This window comes from Telmatherina bonti, assembly GCF_933228915.1.
Source record: "Telmatherina bonti genome assembly, chromosome: 18".
Taxonomy (NCBI): Eukaryota; Metazoa; Chordata; class Actinopteri; order Atheriniformes; family Telmatherinidae; genus Telmatherina; species Telmatherina bonti.
In genome coordinates this window covers 7399221-7413776 of record NC_136616.1, presented here as the reverse complement: position 1 = coordinate 7413776, position 14556 = coordinate 7399221, and the positions used below count along the sequence as shown (strand labels likewise).

General features: G+C 41.1%; 1 protein-coding gene across 1 annotated transcript; it reads right to left on the bottom strand.

The window, feature by feature from the left end:
- Positions 1-4722: 4722 nt before the first annotated feature.
- haus4 (HAUS augmin-like complex, subunit 4) lies at positions 4723-12631 on the bottom strand (the record flags this gene model as incomplete). Its single annotated transcript, XM_079257507.1, has 9 exons — positions 12511-12631; positions 10716-10855; positions 10486-10617; positions 10231-10371; positions 10006-10102; positions 9760-9905; positions 6068-6198; positions 5809-5877; positions 4723-4909 (listed from the first exon to the last, which is right to left on the bottom strand). Exons 1-9 carry the CDS (start codon positions 12575-12577, stop codon positions 4723-4725), a joined length of 1110 nt encoding a protein of 369 aa, XP_079113633.1. The 5' UTR covers positions 12578-12631.
- Positions 12632-14556: the final 1925 nt, after the last annotated feature.

The window sequence follows — 14556 nt, the reverse complement described above, 5'->3', positions numbered from 1 at the left end:
CGGTGGTGATGAGACAGGAGCAAAGAGGCGTTTAACAGCGCGAGATGCGTCACTCCGGCTCACTTCCGGTCCTCTGCAGAGATATGTCAAAGATCGTCGACAGAAGATGGAGCACACTCACAATTTTTCTGTTAAAGGACGTGATGACAAAGAAACGCAGCCTGTTTGGCTTCATTTTAATTATTAATTAATGTTTTTTTTTATTGAAATATTATTGTGAAATGTTAATTTAATTCTTAATGTTTTGTTTGGAATTTAAATATTAATTTAGATTAATAATAAAATTTATTGAATGCATTTCTGTTTATTAACTATAATAATAATAATTCTTAATGTTTTTTGTTTGGATTTTAAATATTAATTTAGATGAATAATATATTTTACTGAATGCATTTCTGTTTATTAACTATAATAACAACAACATTATGTCACACTAACTGTTGGCTTGATAAGCGCCACCTCGCTGGGTCAGAACAGCCGTCAAGGTGTTGGAAACATTCCTCTGAGATTTTGCTCCATGAAGCATCACACAGTTAATGCAGGTTTGTTGGCTGGACAGTGATGTCAGAGCTGCTCTGCTGGACGTAGATCTGCTGACTGTGGAGCCGTTGGAGGACAGTGAACTCATCGTCATGGAGATGATGTGAGCTTTGTGACATGGTGCATCATCCTGCTGGAAGTTTCCATCAGAAGATGCTACTCTGTGCTCAGAAAGGGATGGACATGGTCAGCAGCAGGACTCATGTAGGCTGTGCTGGTTAAACCAGGTCATGGTGGTACTAAGGGGACCAAACTGGGACAAGAAAACCTTCCCCCACCGTCCCACCAGCAGCAGCCTGAAGCGTTGATCCTGACAGCAGGATGGATCCATGTTGTCATGATGTTTCCAGCAGATTCTGATCCTACCATGTGAATGTGGAGCTGAACTGGAGACTCATCAGACCAGTTTCTCCATCTTCTATTGTCCAGTTCTGGTGAGTCTGTGTGAATTGTAGCCTCAGTTTCCTGTTCTTACTGACAGGAGGGAACCCGGCGTGGTCTTCTGCTGCTGGAGAACATCTGCTTGTTCGTTGCTGCGGCTGCAGCTCAGGAGGAAGAGCAGTTGTCCTTCAACTGGAAAGTTGGGGGATGAATTCCAGGCTTCCCCCAACAGGCCGAAGTGTCCTGGGGCAAGACACTGAACCCCAAGCTGCCCCCCGATGTGCCTATCGGGGTGTGTGTGTGTGTGTGTGTGTGTGTGTGTGTGAATGTGACAAGTAGTGTAAAGTGCTTTGAGTGGTCCAAAAGTCCATTTGCTTGTCTTCAGGTCAGAGTTTAGTTTGTGATTAAAATACATGTCAGCATTTCCTGGTTTCCTGCCTCTGGGTCCACACCACTACCGATCCATGACAGCCCCCTCTTTTCCTCCTCACACTCCCCCCACGTCGCTGCTGAGATCTGCTGATCCGTTGCTCCTTCTTCTGCAGGTCCAGGCTGCAGCTGTGAACAGAGTCCACATTTTAAAGACTCATTTTAAGCTTTCAGACTAGATCAACTTACATCATTTATATCTTCATACTTGTCTTTTGTTCTTAGTTTTCTCTGTTTTACTGTCATTTTGTCTCATTTTAACGTTTGCATTACAATGGCGGCTGCCTTTAGATGTGTTCATAAGGAAAGCTGACTGGAACTTGAGCTGACTTGCTGATGATTTTATCAGTGTGGTCTGCAGAGAAGCAGGAGGAAACCTTCATCTGAACACGTCTCACATACAGGAAGATGTTCAGATGAGGGTAAAAAGATGGAGCTGCAGCTTTCTGTGGAGCTCAGAGCTGTGATTTGGTGTTTAATGGTCGAGCAAGACGTCCTTTGGGGATTATTTTTAATAAGCCGTCATTGTTGAAATAGCTGAGCAGCACTGAGATAATCCCATAAATCTGCCCGAGGAGAGGCTGGACTGGTCAGTCGACCAGGAGGAACTGGGATGGCGGCAGAGCAGCAGGGGTCCGTGTGATCCGACCGCCACTTCCACATCACTGGAAATGTTTTTGTTTTGCTTTAAACCAAGATTTGTCATTTCTTTAGATATTAGTAAAAGTTTGTCCATGTTTGGTGTGTTGGATGAATTTTAGACAGATTCAGTCATTCACGAAGCTCTCGGACAGTTTGGCTGGCGTCAGATCTGTATTTCTACTCCCAGCTGATCTGTGACATGTCCTGTCATAAAACCAGTAATCCCAGTTAATGCAGACGTCTCCTTGCTGTTGCTGCACTCTGGTGGAGAAACGTCTTCACATCACGCTGGTCAACATGTTCACTGGTGGAAAAACATGTTCAGGTTGCAGCAAACTGGTGGAAACGTTAATGAGTAAAGAAAAGAAATGCTGAGAAACCACCAGGAAGTCCAGTTCTCAGTGGGACGAACTGGTTTCAGCTTACTGGTTGTCCAGTCTCTCACCATCAACCACATTGGCTGACTGGTGACTGATGCTGGTAGAGGACTGAGACGCCTGCAGTGTGCCCAGCATGAGGAGGAGGTACCAGGCTGGCGTGGCGTCCCGAGGATCCTGGTTGGTTTTGTTTCTTCAGACTTTAACAATCAGATCTGATTAAAACGAGTCAGCATCAGCATCAGCCGTTCAGACAGGGGTGTCCCGATCCTCAGGGGGCCGCTGTCCCACAGGGTTTCCAAGCATCTGGGGGGGGGGGCACAAACACATTTTATCTACATATGTGGCTCCATTTAAAATGGAAATAAACAACTTTCCAACCGTTTGGAGGATCATTACAAGCCGCAGCCTTAAAAACAATCCACCATTTTCCTTTTCTTTCTTTTTAACTTCTGTAAATATCATTTTATTCACTTAATTTACTTTTCTGTGCTTTAAAGTTCCTCCGACTGAAAACTTGTTGATAAATTATACTTTTGCTACTTTTGAATAATTATCAAAAAACTTGGTCTGACCAACAATCAGCTGTTTTCGTTGATTCCAAACGAGAGATTTCATTTGCAAGAAGTTGAACAGCTTTCCGATGCTTTCTCCTTTTCCCTGTCTGGATTCCTTATTCAGGGTTAACCTGCTGGAAAAGAGGATTTTATTTATTTATTCCCATATGATGAACAGCTGTAATCACACATTTGCAGGAGAACGACCCGGAGGTCCAGCCATCTGAAGACGAATGAAAAGAGTCCGCTCCTCTTCCAGATGTTCTCGTCATGCTCTGAAACTGTTCCCAGTATTACAGGTTACACTGCTCAAATGTCAAACTGGCGAGGATGTTTCCAAACACGGACCCGACATGCAACAGATGCCAGCAGTTCCCGGCTACATCCTCCCACATGTTCTGGTCCTGTCCTGAAACGGCTCCTTCCTGCTAGAAGCCATCTCTATAAACATACATAATATCTCACCTTCTCCCATGTTTGCTGTTTTTGTTTGTCTTCCTGATTCTATGGACTCTGCTGCTCATCTACAGAAGGTTTATTATCTTTTCCTCCCTGTTAGCCCAGCGCTTCATTCACTCAGATGTAAAGCTGCCCCCCCTCCATCACATGACCACTGGATCCACGACGTTATGCAACATATGAAGTTAGAGAAGATTAGATGTACTCTCAACGGCACTAGTAATGAACTCCAGAAAACCTGGGATCCTCTACTAACCTACGGGCCTGAAGCTGGAACTCTGAGTTATTATTTATTACTTAGACTGAAGAAAGTCAGGCGCACTGGTTGCTGTTTGGTTTGTCTCAGTTTTTAGTACATCTGATGGGTCTTCTCTTCGTTTCTGATGGGATTTTCTTTTCTGTCATTGCATGCTCAGTTTTATATATAATGCTTATCAAAGGTTTACATGTCAACTGTAAAATTATAAAGGGTTTAAAAAATGAATAAAGTTACTTTGACTCTACAAAGGGCTTTCATATCTTTATATAAATGATACATTTTTATGTAAAATCAATCAGCAGATAAGTTTGTGAATAATTGGTTAGAAAAGGAGCATCACCAAAACGTTTCCAAACAGGGACAAAGACCGATAAAAGCAACACGCATAAGTTAAAATATTCATCTCAGCTTTCAGTAAGAAATGTAAGAATTTCTAAACCAGCAGAAGCTTTAAATGCAGAGAAGTGGTGAGATTTCCAGCCTCTTGCCCAAAACAGAAACTCTAATAAAAGCTGAGAACACCTGGAAGGTGTCTGTAAACATCACCGCAGCGTGTGTCAGGTAACGATGCCAGAACAGCTTCGTCTTTCTGAGAACAGATGATTTATGGCCGACTGTTTCTGCTGAACTCCATCTGAAGCTTCGCAGGGCAACTGGAGTCAGTCTCAGAAATCAGACGGACAGCGGAGAATTTCACCGTATTACTGGGAAATAAACTTCCCCTGAACGTTTGCCTTCCTCCGCATTAATGCAGGTTGACAGATTTTTATTGTTTTTTACTACAAGAAAAAAAAAGAGGCAGAACATTAATACTTTTATTTGATGACAAATTAGATCAGCTAATCAATCAGATGCTTTATATCCGTCCTAAACAACCAGAACAGACGTTTGCATGTTAATAATCTTAGTCAATCATATGTTGTCTGATTAATAAACTAATAACTCCGATCACCATAGCAACGGACCAAATTGCTTCCATTAAATGTTTATGAGTTGACCGTTTTCCTGCCTTTCGCCGCCAACATGATGTCATCATAAAGGGAGACGCCGGCAGCGACCGCAGCATGACGTGGCGACTTTACTGGTCCTTGAACTGGGTCAGTTCCCGTAGAGCCCAGCGCTTCATCTCGATCTCCCGCCGTAACCTGCAGTACTCGTCTGCCAGCGCCACGAACTCTTCTCCCAACATCTGGAAAGACGACAGCTTCAGCTCCACGCCCTGCTTCTCTGCCGCGCAGGCCCTCCGCTCCGACTCCAGCTTCTCCCTGCAACAGAAAAACGGCCGTTCAGGCAGCGGCGGGGTCAACAAGCAGCTGGAATAAACAAAGAGCAGCTGGAATAAATAAACAAACAGCTGGAATAAACAAACAACAACTGGAATAAACAAACAAGCAGCTGGAATAAACAAACAACAACTGGAATAAACAAACAAGCAGCTGGAATAAACAAACAACAACTGGAATAAACAAACAAGCAGCTGGAATAAATAAACAAACAACTGGAATAAACAAACAAGCAGCTGGAATAAACAAAGAGCAGCTGGAATAAATAAACAAACAGCTGGAATAAACAAACAACAACTGGAATAAACAAACAAGCAGCTGGAATAAACAAACAAACAGCTGGAATAAACAAACAAGCAGCTGGAATAAACAAAGAGCAGCTGGAATAAAACAACTGGAATAAACAAACAACAGCTGGAATAAATAAACAAGCAGCTGGAATAAACAAACAACTGGAATAAACAAACAACATCTGGAATAAATAAACAAGCAGCTGGAATAAACAAACAGCAGCTGGAATAAACAAGCATCTGGAATAAACAAGCATCTGGAATAAATAAACAAACAGCTGGAATAAACAAGCATCTGGAATAAACAAACAAGCAGCTGGAATAAACAAACAACAGCTGGAATAAATAAACAAGCAGCTGGAATAAACAAACAGCAGCTGAAATAAACAAACAGCTGGAATAAACAAACAACAACTGGAATAAACAAACAAGCAACTGGAATAAATAAACAAGCAGCTGGAATAAACAAGCAGCTGGAACAAAAACAACTGGATTAAACAAACAAACAAGCAGCTGGAACAAAAACAACTGGATTAAACAAACAAACAAGCAGCTGGAACAAACAAAGAGCGGGGACAAACGCCGTCTTGCCTGATTTTTCGGTGAGCGGTAACCGTGGCAACCGTGTACGTCTCCAGTTGAATTTCCACCATTTCGGTCCTTTAAGGGAAGAACAAAGACGTGAATTTCTGCTTCTTTTCTTCTTCTGAGGATCTAAACTCGAGTAAACTCTGTTTGATCAACAACAAAACAAGAACTTAGCACAAAGTTTCCGAACATTTAATCTTGTTACGACACGTGGATTTTTCTCATATTTAACATATAATGTCGTGAAGCAGGCAATGCTTACTTTATCTTCTGTAAGACTAATTCACATTTCCCTTCAAAGTAATCCAGTTTCTTCCGGTCCAAGTCGGTCTGGACCCTCAGCCGGTGGTCCAGCATGAGAGTCTGAAGGAGCCGAATGCACCTAATCAGTTCCTGGTTGGTGTGAGAAACAAGAACACATCAATACCGTTGTGATAACTTCACAAACCTACTTTTATATCAGTTGTTATTTGGACCAAACAATATCCGGGAAACGTTTTAAGGTATTCCTGGATGTGGAGACGACATATTAACTTCTGTATATGATGCTAACATCAGGCCTGTTTCCCAGCGCTGCTTCTGCACCTGTGCAATACAACTTTATTTATAACGCACTTTAAATACAACAATGTTGACCAAAATGCCACATTGTGGTGGGTTAAACAATAAAAACAGAATAAATAACATAACGAGGACTTGTGCATGGTGGGTAGGTGGAGACATTCACGAAGCAGAACCTCCTCTAACTGGAATGCAGCCCTCATTAATATTCATATAATTATCTCATTTCATATCAATAAATCCTAATATTGACAATGCACCAAGTGCAGCTCTGATGCTTCTCCATAAGTATGACCTAAAAGTCAGATTTTCAGTCATGTAATTATGAAAAATTCAGCAAACTTGAAATAAAGATAAAATTAAACATTAAAAAAAGGAACTTAAAGACAAAATTACTAAAGTAAAACATTGTCTCTTTTTAAAATGATCATTAAATTATTATCAAATAATAATAATAGAATATTCTGGAGAGCCGAGCATTGATCTAGAAATGTTGGAACCAAGAAGAAAAACTCTTTAATTTCCATTCAGCTTAAAACCCAAACACTCCCTCTGTGAAGTGTAAACATGTAAATAATAACAGTAACACATGTAAACGTCAACAACTTCTTGTCAGGACGCAGTGGGTCTGATGTGAGCTTGGAGGCTCAGAATAAACATCAGGTGGCAGCAAAACGCTGCGTGTGCTGCAGAAAACCACAGAAATGTCCCATTTATCTGCTGTTTCACTCAGCTGGAGAATTACAGACAGCCCAGAGAAAAACTCTGATTCTTTTATTTTAATTTATCTCAAACACATAAACAACACAAAACAATGATGCACATTTGTGTAACATAACGTTGTTTGAGAAGGAGCAGAAGGAAGCCCAAGGCTTATTTAAACACTACTCCTTATTTACAGTCTTTAATTTACACAGTTATATAGATGTTTACACAGTTTACATCCTGAACGTCATCAGCCAGGTGGCAAAATATAAAGCAGAGAAATAATTCATCAATTTTCTTCTTTTTTATATTTAACCAAAAAAATTATTGTATATTTTTTTTAAACTGAATAATATTATTATAGTATCTTCAAGTGGAACATTTTCTGTTTACTGGCCAAATCCATGTCTACACATACATCTGTGTGAGTGTGTGTGTGTGTGTGTGTGTGACTCTCCACAGCAAAGAATCTCAGATCTGTTTCTAAACGCGACGGCTAAGCCGGTCGGGAAGCGCCATGAACGTCTGCTGTCATGAAACTACAGCAGCCAGTAAGGGACAAATAGCACAGCGAAGGAGTTTTCCATGCGAGCCACCGTACAGTGATGCAGGTTGGAAAATCAGATGTCATTTACAAACATGCAGGAGACGTTTTCACCACCACAAAGACAGAAAAAGGAAACTGAAGGAGCTCTGAAGCTGCTGCTCCTCCACCAGTAAGTCACCTGCAGCGCCTTCAACAGCCTAAAGCCGACCGCTAATGTTGGCTTTTCTACCACAGTGTTACTAAAGCTGCAACTAACAATTATTTTAAGAGTCGATTAATCTGTAAACAATTGTGTCAATTAGTCCCGATTATTTCTGTCCCGCCCACCATCTGTGCTTCCAGTTGACGCAGCTCTTTTTACTGGTTCCAGTATGTTTTACTCCACTCTCTTCATCTGCATCATATGAATGCCCGCCTGATTCCCAGTCAGTCCCAACATAATGTCCTTTAGTAAGTTAAAAGAAAGACTCCTGAACCAGCTGAATAGTAAATTTAAGCGTAACAGCTTACTACTCATTAATTTTGAATCATTGAAACTTAGCTATAGTGTCATATCCAAGCTGTACAGAATTTACCTCAAAAGGAAAAAAAAATAAATAAAATATTTTAACATCTTAATTTTGGTAGAATTACATTGAAATGATTATTTACATCTTGAAAAAACCTGTTTTGTTGGTAAACAAGGACCAGAATCCTTTAAAACATTCCTGAATCCAAACGGTGATCCGGATCAGCACCAGAATTAAATCACTTCTTCCTTTTCACATTTCCAACAACTCCTGTAAATCTCATGAAAATCTCTCCATAACTTTCTGAGTTATCTTGAACACAAACAGATAAACGGCGGTAAAAACAGAAGCTCTTTGGCAGAGGTAACAACAGCACATCGCTACTCGCTAACGCTAACTTTAGCTAATGCTAACTTTAGCTAATGCTAACTTTAGCTAATGCTAACTTTGCCATCAGGAACGCTGAAAACCATGACTCCGGGCTGCTTTCCTTCCAGATGCTCATCATGACTGTCGTGCTGCCGTGGTACGCCGACTCTGCGCGGCAGACGACACATTTCACCTCTTTGACACTTTGTCTAGCGTGAAATATCCCCAAACTTTGGAAACAGGTTGCACCGCGGTCGGTTTCTTCTTCGTTGTTTAAACAAAATGACAATCCCCAGCGCTTCCTGTGGTGCTTTGCGTCGTTTGCTCGGTGGTTAGAGTTCTTCTACCGTCTGAAGAGCTGTGGTTGGTAAACGGTGTTTAGTCGCCTGGCGCAGCGTTTTATTAGCAAAGCCATTACGGCTTTTTTGACGCAACGTGTAGACGATGAAATTTCACGTCATTGTCGACAATACAGCCTTACTGGTTACCATGGCAACATAACAGCCACATCCTGCTAAACTCATCATCCCCGTTGCTCCAGCAGTGTATGTCTACACGGCTTCTGTAGCTTTTAAAGTCACTAAACGTTGTTTTTGTCGCAGCAAATGCAGCTCACAAAGCTTCCCGGCCGGCTTCTACTCCGGTTTCTCCCTGACTGACAGCCGACGGTTACCGTGACGACGAAAGCTGCTGGAAGCACATACCCTTCCACCAGAGGAGAAGCAGATTTCACTGTGTGGTCATGTGTACTTGGTGGACAGCAGAGGTTGGAACTGTGGTTTTAAGAAGCCATCTCCATGCCATGAATTTGTTCTGGTCGAGCACTAAGCCAGCACAGTGAATGAACCTGCATCCGAGGCATCAGAACAAACACACGGCGTGGAGATGACCTGCTGAGATGTCGCTGAGTTGCAGTCAGAGTTAGAAAGGTGAGGCGCTGCAATGTATTGTGTTTGAATGATCCTTTAATGATTGTGAGTATGAGTAGTGCATCTAATCATTCTAACTAATGAATTATTCTGATGCATAATTTCCCTCAACAAGTAAAACTAAAACAGAAAATAACTGTGTGTTATTTATTTCTAATTCCTGTCGGCTGGTTTCTAACTGTGGAACTGAGAAAACCCAGTGAAGTAAGGTCATTTAAATGCAGAAATAAAAACATTACATTCATATGCAACATCTACATCTGGGAACTATTTAATTGAGTTTAATTCTTTTTATTGATGCAAAACTAGAGAATGAATCCACACTGGTACTTACAGACAGGTAGAGCTGAGTCTGTCTTTGCAAAAGAACCGTATTTTCTCGACAGCTTTCCTCCAGCTTGTCTGCTCTTTTCTTGTCTTTCTCCAGCAGGGCTGACAAATGAGCCAATTTGACGGTCTTCAGGCCTTCGCTTTCGTTCTCTGCAAGCAATAAGAGAAACAACACCCTTGACACCGTGCCGGAAACACGAGCTGACATGAAATTTAACAGATAAATCTCATCAGCTTGTTGCGACTTTACCGCTTTCAGGCTGACAATAGGAGAGCAGGCTCAGGCACTTCTCCTTCAGGTGCTTCTCCAGCTGTCTGGGCAGACCCTGTCGCATTCTTGTCACATTCTGGTGAAGACAAACGCAGCATGCACTGAGGGAACAGATGTGAAACCAGTTTTCCTTGAAGCTACTTCTATTATGTGTTCTATAAAAAGAAATAAAACTAAATGGCTACAACCAGAGTTAGTGGTTACCTTCTCTAATGGCATGAGCTCCATGACGTGTTGGCTCGTCAGGCCCAGTACAGAGGGCTGGTCCTGGTGAGTGGTGCTACTGGGATCCAGTAGCTTGACACAGTTGGCCACGAGCAGACACTTCTCCATTGTTTCATAGAACTGCATGTAAAGTTAATGTTGCATTGGGTGCAAAGAGAAATGCAGATGTGCTGCATGAAGACCCATTAACACGTTTACAGAGAGCCAGATCTTTGATAAAAACAAATAAAATACCATGTTCTGGTCAGGAGGCAGAGTGGACTTATGTTTCCTAACAGAGTGGTCCTGGATCATCTCCTGCAGCCCCCTGTAGAGGCTCTCCGGGCGAAGCCACTGTCGCCGCTGACTCTGCAGCTTCTGCTCAGCCTGCAGCAACACATCAACACAAAGACAGCCTTTTTTTCACACAGACGCCTGGAAGGAAATAAAGTCCATGGGATTTGTCAGAACATGAGAAGAGATACCTTGTCCAGGTCTGTTTTCAAGGACAGAGTTAATCCAGTTTTATCCACGTACTGGGTCAGAGTGGCCAGGAGTTTACAGAACTGGGGGTTCTGGGTCAGGTCTTCCTCCGTCACGTCACACAGTGGGAAGGATGCTAAAACTGCATGGAAACACACTGTAATCTGGGAACGTGACAGATTTTATATTTCATCTGGGAACGTGACAGATTTTATATTTCATCTGGGAACGTGACACAGTTTATATTTCATCTGGGAACGTGACACAGTTTATATTTCATCTGGGAACGTGACACGGTTTATATTTCATCTGGGAACGTGACACGGTTTATATTTCATCTGGGAACGTGACACGGTTTATATTTCATCTGGGAACGTGACACGGTTTATATTTCATCTGGGAACGTGACACGGTTTATATTTCATCTGGGAACGTGACACGGTTTATATTTCATCTGGGAACGTGACACGGTTTATATTTCATCTGGGAACGTGACACAGTTTATATTTCATCTGGGAACGTGACACAGTTTATATTTCATCTGGGAACGTGACACAGTTTATATTTCATCTGGGAACGTGACACAGTTTATATTTCATCTGGGAACGTGACACAGTTTATATTTCATCTGGGAACGTGACACAGTTTATATTTCATCTGGGAACGTGACACGGTTTATATTTCATCTGGGAACGTGACACGGTTTATATTTCATCTGGGAACGTGACACGGTTTATATTTCATCTGGGAACGTGACACGGTTTATATTTCATCTGGGAACGTGACACGGTTTATATTTCATCTGGGAACGTGACACGGTTTATATTTCATCTGGGAACGTGACACGGTTTATATTTCATCTGGGAACGTGACAGTTTATATTTCATCTGGGAACGTGACACAGTTTATATTTCATCTGGGAACGTGACAGTTTATATTTCATCTGGGAACGTGACACAGTTTATATTTCATCTGGGAACGTGACAGTTTATATTTCATCTGGGAACGTGACACGGTTTATATTTCATCTGGGAACGTGACACGGTTTATATTTCATCTGGGAACGTGACACAGTTTATATTTCATCTGGGAACGTGACACAGTTTATATTTCATCTGGGAACGTGACACGGTTTATATTTCATCTGGGAACGTGACACAGTTTATATTTCATCTGGGAACGTGACACAGTTTATATTTCATCTGGGAACGTGACACGGTTTATATTTCATCTGGGAACGTGACACAGTTTATATTTCATCTGGGAACGTGACAGTTTATATTTCATCTGGGAACGTGACACAGTTTATATTTCATCTGGGAACGTGACACAGTTTATATTTCATCTGGGAACGTGACACAGTTTATATTTCATCTGGGAACGTGACACAGTTTATATTTCATCTGGGAACGTGACACAGTTTATATTTCATCTGGGAACGTGACACAGTTTATATTTCATCTGGGAACGTGACACAGTTTATATTTCATCTGGGAACGTGACAGTTTATATTTCATCTGGGAACGTGACAGTTTATATTTCATCTGGGAACGTGACAGATTGTATATTTCATCTGGGAACGTGACACAGTTTATATTTCATCTGGGAACGTGACAGATTTGATGAGAACTTAAACTAAATGCTGCTAAAGCTTAATTATATTCCGTTTCCTTCTCGCCGTGTTTATTGAAACGGTATTTTTAGCTTATAAAGTTACAAACTTATAAAAAATAAGTTTGATTTTTCTCCCATCTCTGGTTTTCGTCAGAAAGAAAAAACTTTCATTTGTTTTCTTACCCTGTTGATGCAAAATGTCACCTTTTCCCAGCAGCAACACGTCTCTTGTCTCGGCACAACCCGACATTTTCCACTGAGTTCAGTTTTAGACAACTTTTTAGCCTATAATGTTAAAAATGTAAACTTAACTTCGACACCAAAACACGACATGAAAATATCACGTTTACTTCCTCAATCAAGTTGCGCGCTTCAACAAGAAGCGTTCCTATTGGCTGCTGAACAACCCACGTGATAAGAGCGACGATGACGTACAGAATGAAAACTTTTTTTCTATTTATTTCTTTCAAACATTACATTAATCTGTTTAGATAGAAACTTGAGATAAAATAATTATCAAAAATTATATAGTTAAGATAAAAAAAAAACTATTTTTTTATTTAAAGTCACACTAAAAGGAGCACTAAAAGCACATTAAGGGGTTAAAACAGATATAAATGTTCTTTTACTGCCTTACTAGTCTAATTACAACAAGCTAAATGTATCAGCTAATTTCAGTCACATTTCCTTAAGTAGAAACTCCATCCATCCATCCATTTTCTAAACCGCTTATTCCAATTCAGGGTCGTGGGGAAGCTGGAGCCCATCCCAGCTGGCATTGGGCGACAGGCAGGGTACACCCTGGACAGCTCACCAGTCCATCGCAGGGCCACACAGAGAGATGAACAACCACTCACGCTCACACTCATTCCTAGGAGCAATTTAGAGTAACCAATTAGCCTAACATGCAAGTCTTTGGATGGTGGGAGGAAGCTGGAGTACCCAGAGAGAACCCACACATACACGGGGAGAACATGCAAACTCCACACAGAAAGGCCACTGACCAAACCCCTCTCCAGCCAAGGATCGAACCAGTGACATTCTAGCTGTGAGGCCACAGTGCTAACCACTGTGCCGCCTAAGTAGAAACTCATAAAATAAAATACAACTCATATGACAAATTAATTGATTCAAAACAGCTCCCATATCAGCAAGGATATTAATCATAATAATCAAGCATTTTATTTATCTTTATGTAAACTGACAGCAGTGGCATCTTAGTTTGTTTTTGCATCAGTAAAATCAGTACCTTTTTTTAAAAAATAGCAAACCGTTACAGTTTTTTTTACAATACATTACCCACAAACATAGACCGTATATTAATTTTTATACAGTCTACACCCACAAATCACACATTTTCTAATGGCATAAACTGATCTTCTTCTTCCAACTGGGAAACACGGAAGCTGAATGAAAAAGTCATAAATTTCTTCATTCATGTTGCTTTTAAAAGATTTTCCATTTCAGAGTGATGTTGTGTTTGTAACTTGAATAGCAGAAGTGAGGAGCAGACATCAGTTCGGTGTCACAGCATTAATCCCTTCTTTTGTGGTGAGTAGGTCTACTTTTACTCATTTCCTCATTTCCTTTAAAAAAGAGATTCTATTAATAAAATACTGAATAATTTTCTGTCAATCATCTGCCAACTTTTACGATGTACACAAATACATAGTTACTCAAAATACATTCTCTATGTTTATGAAATGAAATGAAAAATACTTGATTTTTCCCCAAAGGGAAATCCAATATTATAGTACATAATAATAATAACTAGAGGAGGTCTTGTTCTGGAGGCTGATGGCTGCTGGCAGGAATGATCTTCTGTATCTTTCAGTCTTATATCGGACCTGAAGAAGCCTCTCACTGAACACACTTTGTTGTTTCATCACTGTGTTGTGGAGAGGGTGTGAAGAATCCTCCATCATCTTCATCAGCTTGTGCAGCATTCTTCTTTGGACAATCAGCTCCAGCGGCTCCAGAGTTACTCCAAGCACAGAAGCAGCTTTCTGGATCAGTTTGTTGATTCTCTTCAAGTCTCTGGTTCTGATGCTACTACCCCAGCAGATGCTGCAAAGCTGACTGCACTCTCCACAACAGACTTATAGAAGATATGCAACATCTTGGTGCAGACGTTAAACCATCTCAGCTTCCTTAAGAAGTACAGTCTGCTCTGACCTTTCTTGTAGATGTAGTCAGTGTTGCATTTCCAGTCCAGTTTGTTGTCCAGCT